Source organism: Mandrillus leucophaeus, unplaced genomic scaffold, assembly GCF_000951045.1.
Source record: "Mandrillus leucophaeus isolate KB7577 unplaced genomic scaffold, Mleu.le_1.0 Scaffold83, whole genome shotgun sequence".
In the NCBI taxonomy this organism is placed as follows: domain Eukaryota; kingdom Metazoa; phylum Chordata; class Mammalia; order Primates; family Cercopithecidae; genus Mandrillus; species Mandrillus leucophaeus.
Genome location: NW_012109030.1, coordinates 2,125,374 through 2,133,347, shown reverse-complemented (window position 1 = coordinate 2,133,347; position 7,974 = coordinate 2,125,374). Strand labels below are relative to the sequence as shown.

At 40.8% G+C, this 7,974-nt stretch overlaps 1 protein-coding gene across 2 annotated transcripts in view; it reads right to left on the bottom strand.

Moving 5' to 3' along the window:
* Window positions 1-420: 420 nt before the first annotated feature.
* ITGA8 (integrin, alpha 8) overlaps window positions 421-7,974 on the bottom strand; it is a 221,353-nt gene continuing 213,799 nt past the window's right edge. For both annotated transcript variants that reach the window (XM_011968109.1, XM_011968110.1), the window contains 2 exons: window positions 5,734-5,856; window positions 421-3,693 (listed from right to left, as the gene is read on the bottom strand). In XM_011968109.1, the coding sequence (XP_011823499.1) occupies window positions 3,607-3,693; window positions 5,734-5,856 (210 nt within the window). In that variant the 3' untranslated portion in view covers window positions 421-3,606. The remainder of the gene's footprint in view (window positions 3,694-5,733; window positions 5,857-7,974) is intronic.

Sequence of the window (7,974 nt, the reverse complement as noted above, 5' to 3'; positions counted from 1 at the left end):
CGCCTCCTGGGTTCAAGCGATTCTCCTGCCTCAGCCTCCTGAGTAGCTGGGATTACAGATGTGCGCCACCACGCTTGGCTAATTTTTGTATTTTCAGTAGAGACAGGGTTTCACTATGGTCAGGCTGGTCTCAAACGCCTGACCTCATGATTCGCCGCCTTGGCCTCCCAAAGTGCTGGGAATACAGGTGTGAGCCACTGCGCCTGACCACTCATGTAGTCTAATACAAACATCTCTGAAATCTAAGCAGAACATTTGCATCCTCTCAGGGAGCACTGTATTTTTGCTCTATTAAATTTCTCCCAATCTTAAATGTTTTTCTAATAAGGAATTAAGATGTAGAGACAGAAACCTCTGATGTCTGGCCACAACAGGGAAGCTTATGTCGCATGTGAAATAAACCAGAAATATGCCATCATATCTTTCAGTTTTAATTTTATTAGTGACAAGGTAAATAGGTACATGAAAATCTTCACAGATATCTACACATGTATTTAAATAAAACAAGAGTTGAGTTCTAAGAATGCAGTTTCAGTGGTGACTAGTACATATTATTTTTTTATTTACTGTATAAAAATCTCCAAGTTTATAACACTTAATTTGCCCCTATTCTTGTGTCTTAAAACCCAGCGACAAGAATTTAAAAAGGGAATTCTTTGAAGAGGAATACAGATAGACCCTCAGAGGAGTACAGCACATTATGAATTATGAAGGCAATCGGCAGTGCTCTAACTAGAAGCAGATAAACTCTGTGTGTTCTCTGTCGTCAGTATGTTCTCCGGGCAAAACTGATTGCTGGAAGGTTTGCTTGACCTCAGTTTCCTCCCCTCCTCCATTTGCTTCCATATATATATATATTTTTTGAGACAGAGTCTTGCTCTGTCGCCCAGGCTGGAGTGCAGTGGCGCGATCTCAGCTCACTGCAACCTCCGCCTCCTGGGTTCAAGTGATTCTCTCTCTGCCTCAGCCTCCCAGGTAGCTGGGATTACAGGCAACTGCCACCACGCCCAGCTAATTTTTGTATATTTAGTAGAGACGGGTTTTCGCCATGTTGGCCAGGCTGGTCTCGAACTCCTGACCTCAGGTGATCTGCCCATCTCGGCTTCCCAAAGTGTTGGGATTATAGTCGCGAGCCACCGCGCCTGGCCTTTGTGTCCATATTCTAAAGGGCGGAGGGCCATTGCGCGCATGCGCATGTGCGCAGCGGCCTTCTGCAATTCCCATAGGTAGCAGCGCCTGTGGGCAGGTGGAAGGTGCCCGTCCCCCTGGAAAGGGGCCATCTTGGCTGAAACTCTGGGATGGTGCAGTTCACTTTGGAGCCTTCATGCCTTGCTTCATTCTGGGTCTCAGTCTTCCTCCCAGCATCTCTAGTTCCTCCCAGGTATCCGCATAAACTATCTCAACAGGGGTCTCTGTTTATGTAGCCCTAAGAGTTCTCAGTTCTTTCACAAATACTGGCTTAAAGACAAGGAGTGCATTTTTTCAGGGACCTTTTAGGACCCCAAATCCCGAGGAGCTAATCTTTATTGGTCACAGATCAGCCAGGATCACCAGAGTCAAGGCATTACCTGGAGATAGAGAAAGCTGTCTGCCATTGCTCACATCATATCCTATAGATGGCCACCTACTTGTAAAACTGGCTCTACCTGGAGGACTAACACCAAAGACCCCCAGAGACTGGTGTGGACACCCCTTAAATTCTTCGAGGCAAGTTCAGTGCTCATCCATAGTCAGCCACACAAACCAGCCTTGAGCTCCTGACAGACCGGAAACTGCTACCAGGACAGTATTCAATTCACAGACAGGAAGACCATGAACTGCACCAGTGCGCTCGTCCATGTGCCTTTCATTTGCTCCTCAATGAAGTTCCGCAGCTGTAGCCAAATGGCTCCTTTCCAGGTTATGGCATGACATAAAATTTAGTGTCTGTGAGCTTGGCTCATCTTTCAAATAAAGCGTGATTGTTGAAATCGGGACACAAAGGTTTCCAACAGCTTTGTAAACTTAAGGATTTGGGTCAGCTTGTTCTATCATACTTAACGTTTAGGAAATTAATTAAAAAAAAATAATGCCAGTGTAAACATGCTTCAGATACATAGGTCTATAAAATATTGCACATAAAAATTTGTTCAGTATTTCTTCATAGTAATTTTTCATTATTAAAAAAGGATACAAAATTGTGCAGACTACCTATACACTTGGCTGGTCAATTTTACTTCAAAAATGATAATATTACACGATTATGAATTATTTACAAGAGTTTTAAACATAAAAAATTTGTGATGGTTAAATTCAAGATGATGGGAAAAGAGCTTAAATAAAAGATTATTCTCCAAAGTTATATATTATAAGGATTAGCAGTAAAAATAAGTAATAAAGTTGGAATAAGTAATTTTAAATAAAATCTTTAGGAATCAGTTTTCCTAGTTTGGCTCATGCCTGTATAATTTTATGTTTTGTCTAAGTTATATTCAACATGTTTTCTCTGTGTGTACAAGTACAAGGCATAGCCCAAAAAATAGGTATTTAATCCCAAGCTAAATATCTGTAAGAAGTGTTGCTTCTTATAGACATTAAAAATAATGTTTACCCATATTGTTAAATTCCTTTTTAATTAATGAACTCTAGACATTTTACCATTACTTTTAAACACTCCAAAGGGTAGAGAGTACCTTGAAATTCATGTATTAACTAAGTCAATGGAAAGATATACAAGGAAATATAAATGCAACATCTTGCAAAGCTAAATGAAGCAGATGTGAGTCCCTGGATAATGTGAGTGAAAGGAATTTCAGATCGAAGGCAGCAAGGTATTAAATAGAACTGATTCCTAATGCCAATCTTCCTTTCCTTAGCACTGTCTAAATTCTGAAGAAGCTCTGCTAAATGAGTTATCTGCACACAGTGGTTTGTTAGGAGGAAACTGAGTGAGTGATTTTGAAAACTAGCTAACCAAATCTTAATTTCCAAATTCTCTAGATGACAGATTCTCAACCTAGAGACATGGAAAATAAATAAATAAATTTTCACCCTCACTCACAAGATTCTTTTTGTCCTTTCAAAAGTACTTTCACAGTACCAACAACATATTACTTGTCTCCCTGAGCCATAATGTCCTTAGAAATGTTTCTTTTCCATAGGGAGGTGTCAAATGTTCCATTGGATACAGTAGTGTTGGACGGTGCGGTCTTAGTTCTAAGTTCTATAGTAATTCAGTCATTTCACCTTAGTTCACTTTGTAAATACTATTGTGATTCAGACATTTCTTCTCTGCAACTTATGCTGGATTGATCTGGACTGCAACTTACGTTCCCATACCCATTTCAAAGTGTCTGCCAAGTACAGAACGATTAAAGCAAAAGAAAATCTTCCACAATTGCTGATGGCTTCTCCAGTGTTGGTGTTTCCTTTTCCAGCAGGGCTCAGTGGGCACCCATGACAATTTCTCCAAAGTGCGGTGTAGATGAGGTGATGTTCCAGGGTCCCCTCCATTTCCTGGGTGACTGTCAGGTATCAGAAAGCCTTGATTTTTAACTCTCATGTTCTTTTTCTTTGAACAGGACCTGTGTTTGAGGTCTTTGGTCTTTTTTTTCTTTTTTTTTCTTGTCATGCCTCGGGGGTCTTGTCATTTGTCAGCTGTTCCCTGTCGGTCATATCCTCCTGAGGAGGTCTGGCTCTGTCAAAGAATCCACACTATAAAGGGAAAGATGGGCTATAAAATCACATCATTCTGGGAATCTGTGAAACCCCTCATTCAAAGAATTTTCACTTTATGTATTTTTTTTTTTTTTGAAACAGAGTCTTGCTCTCTATCCCCCAAGCTGGAGGGCAGTGGCGTGATCTTGGCTCACTGCAACCTCCGCCTCCTGGTTCAAGCAATTCTCCTGCCTCAGCCTCCAGAGTAGCTGGGATTACAGGCCTGCACCACCACACCCAGCTAATTTTTGTATTTTTAGGAGAGACAGGGTTTTGCCATGTTGGCCAGGCTGGTGTTGAACTCCTGGCCTCAAGTGATCCATCTGCCTAGACTTCCCAAAGTGCTGGGATTATAGGCGTGAGCCACCATGCCTGGCCCTTTATGTATTTTCAAAGGAGCCTGGAGCTCTGTGCATATAATCAGCTCGTTTCTCCAAATTAGGAGGTGTGAGCACAGTGTTTGTTACTTGTAGAGAGTTTATTGCATAGGGCAAGGTGAGCAGGAGGGCAGAGTGCTCACACCCTTTCTCCTGTCCTGCAGTTGGAGTAGAAGATGTCTCTTTCATACAAACCACTTATGGACCTTGGATACTTTCCCGAGATCACAGGAATGTGTCCCAAGGGTTTCCCACATGCTTACTGGAGCAGAAGCACTAACTATTGACCAGGAAAGAGAGATTGTCTCCTAAAGAATCCTGTCGGCTGCTTTGGGATGGATTATAGGAAGAAGTGAAGAAATGGCCACACATCCCTGGTGCTTGGTGGAACATAGAGCATATATAGAGGGAGAATCGATTTGTCATTTATTTCAATGCCAGAACCAGGTAGGCACAGAATCTTAGTGACTTTCCAAAGATTAGCCAGCAACTCAAGGAGGAGGTGACTCTAGAACTTTCCTCCTCTTCAGTGTCAAATTAGTACTTTGTCAAGTAAACTATATTTTTTCCTAGACACCTGGAACCTCAATTTTTTCTTCTGTTTCTCATGTTGGAAGCCAATTAACTGGGTTTGGCTTATAGACATTGAGTCATCTCTCTTTCCCAGAGCTACCGGAATATCCTGTCAATTGGCACACATGATTGTGTCTTATACTCATTGGAAATACAGTTACTGTGAGTGACAGAACAACACAAAAGTCCATTCTAAAGGTACGTCACAGACCACGTGGGTGTAGGATGGCAAAACAGCTGATAATGATCAGAAACGCTAGTACTTAACTCAAAGTCAAGGTTTTCTCAGTTTATATGTCTATTAGCCATGCTGCATATTGTTTCGAAATAAAAACGCACTATGATTTTAGGGAACACCACATAGTTACAAAAGATGTGACTGGGTTAATTACTCTATAGTCATGTAACTGGGACGTCATTTCCATTTTGGAATGGAAGGCTCTGTGAAACCTGGCAATTGTTTAGGGGCCAGAAATTAATTTCTATTGTAGGCTTTTAGAACAAACCTCAGTAAAACACATCAAAGACTAAGTTCAGGCTTCCCAATGGAGACAAACTAATTGGCAAGATTAAAAACTAAGTACAAGCATCCTCTGACATACATGATCTATTTGGCCTCATTAATAGCTGAAATAAAAAATCAGAATTGACCTATATTAATTGCATCTGCATAGTGCTTATAAAAAATCTCAAAGGATTGATGATAGGGCCATGTCAATAAAAAGCTTATGATCTTGGTTAATTAAACAAGAAAAAGAAGTCTCCATTAGAATATTATCACTCTAAGCATATTGGAAAAAAGATCACAGGTCTTAGTTAATACAGCCTAACTCTCTATATATTTATTTACAAGAAATCTCAAGATGAAAGCAACACTAAGCACCTCCAGTCATCTTAAATGTCAGCTATATAAACACATTAAGTATGCCAAAGCAAACAATACATGATTTTCCCTTTATATCCTTCAGACCCTTCAAAATTTCCAAAAATGCCTCCATAATTGTCTTTTAAAATCCCTAACTATATCCCTCTAAATTCCCTCAACAGCCCCTCTAGTTTAAAAGGAAAATAAAGTAAATCAACTTACCTTCCATAAAGCTAAGGTTAAAATGGCCAGAACCAACAATCCAAGAAGTATTGCTAGTATTATTACCCATAATGGGATGGAGAAGGAAACATTCGGAGTTGCCCAAATAACTGATGTCTTAATCTGAAATGGAAAACAAAGCAAACGAGCTCTAATGGGGAAACTATTCGGTGAAATAAAATAGTAATTACCAACACAATACTGGAAGTTGATCTGAAAGGATCCATATGACAACTGAAATTACCTAGGGGATATTTGAAAGGTAGCACTAGAACATGAACTCTTAAAAGCTAGCACGTTCTCAGATCTGCTTCGTTCTGTAAAATTCTAATGAGAGATTTGGTGGGTGGGTGGCTTCAAGTCACAGAGACCCTAGAATAGAATTGAGTGGGTCAGGAATCAACAAGTTGGAAAGGAATGGCCATAACTTGGGTTGTACCTTTTATGGGAACAATGGCAAAAAGTAGACTCACTAAAAAACTGAATGAGTCTGTCTACCATGTGTCTCCTTAGAACTCAGCTGGCCTCACTGAGAGAGGTAAGCTTGTGAATAACCATGAATCCTTGGAGAGGTGACACTTGGAGTGGAGTGACACTCTGTCTCCCAGGCTGGAGTGCAGTGGCACGATCTTGGCTCACTGCAACTTCCACCTCCCAGGTTCAAGTGATTCTCGTGCCTCAGCCTCCCCAGTAGCTGGGGTTATAGGCATGTGCCACCACACCCGAATTTTTTTTTTTTTTTTTTTTTGTATTTTTAGTAGAGACGTGGTTTCACCATTCTGGCCAGGCTGGTCTAGAACTGACCTCAAGTGATCCACCCGCCTGGGCCTCCCAAAGTGCTAGGATTACAGGTGTGAGCCACTGTATTTTTAGTAGAGACGTGGTTTCACCATTCTGGCCAGGCTGGTCTAGAACTGACCTCAAGTGATCCACCCGCCTGGGCCTCCCAAAGTGCTGGGATTACAGGTGTGAGCCACTGTGCCCAGCCGCTTCTGTCTTCTTAACTAGAGTTGAGCACTCTGATGGTGCCCTTCTCAGCTTGTCTTGGTTTTTATTGCTCCATCCTTCTTGATCTGCATCCCCTATGCAGCAGACACTGATGACTCAATTCATTTGATTCTCCAGCCCCAAATGTCATTTATATCTACACTAATAAAGGAATTGACAGAGGAATAAGATAGGGAGGGAGTCATTCCACCTCGACAGGAACATGCCAAGGGTGTGACAGATGTTCTTCATGAGAAAAAGGCTGGCCTCAACCTACTCATCATTACATTTTCTTCCTATTCCTGTTAACTTTCCTCGCTAGGCATTATTTCATCTTATCCTTATTTTATCTGACACATCAGTGTGAAGCATGACAGTCCATCACCACGGTGACATTACGTACACCCTGCTTGCCACTGTTTAAGGACAAGACACATAGTTCATATGTTGAAGAAATCCATTTCAAGGACCCACCGTGGTTGCAATGCCACCTGGATGTTGCAGCCTAAATAATTTATTCTGAAATGATCTAAGACAAATATTACACATTCTCATTCATACACGGGAGCTAAAAAAGTGGATCTCATGGAGGTAGAGAGTAGAATGGCGGTTACCAGAAGCTGGCATAGGGTGGGGAGGGCTGGACAAGAGAGGTTGACTGACAAACATACAGTCAGGTAGAACGGATACATTCTAGGGTTCAGTAACACAGTGGGGTGATTCTAATTAACAATAATTTATTGTCTATTTCAAAATAGGTAGAAGAAATTTGAAATGTTCCCAACACAAAGAAACAATAAATGTTTGAGACAAGAGATATCCTAAATACCCTGATTTGATCACTATACATTATGTTCATGTGTGTTTCAAAATATCCCATGTACTCCACAAATTTGTACAATTATTTATCAATTGAAAATAATTCTTTGCATGTACACAGCTACATGAGCAAATCAAGAACAAAGATTATTTCTCTTTTTATGTACCATTCTTTAATTACACCTGATGACATGTATGAAATTACTGCTGAATCCAAATATTTTACTGTACTCAGAGAAGGGGTATGAAGTGGTATTTCAGGATGAACTTAACATTGCTTGAAGTGGACTTACACAGTTTTGATAATGAGAATTTCAGAATTTTGGAACTGAAAGGGACGGTAGTGATCATCTACTCACAGGCCAGTTATAATGACCCCAGGAGAGAGAAATCTGGAGCCATGGAAAATTCCGAGGTTTCATGTAAATGTTACTT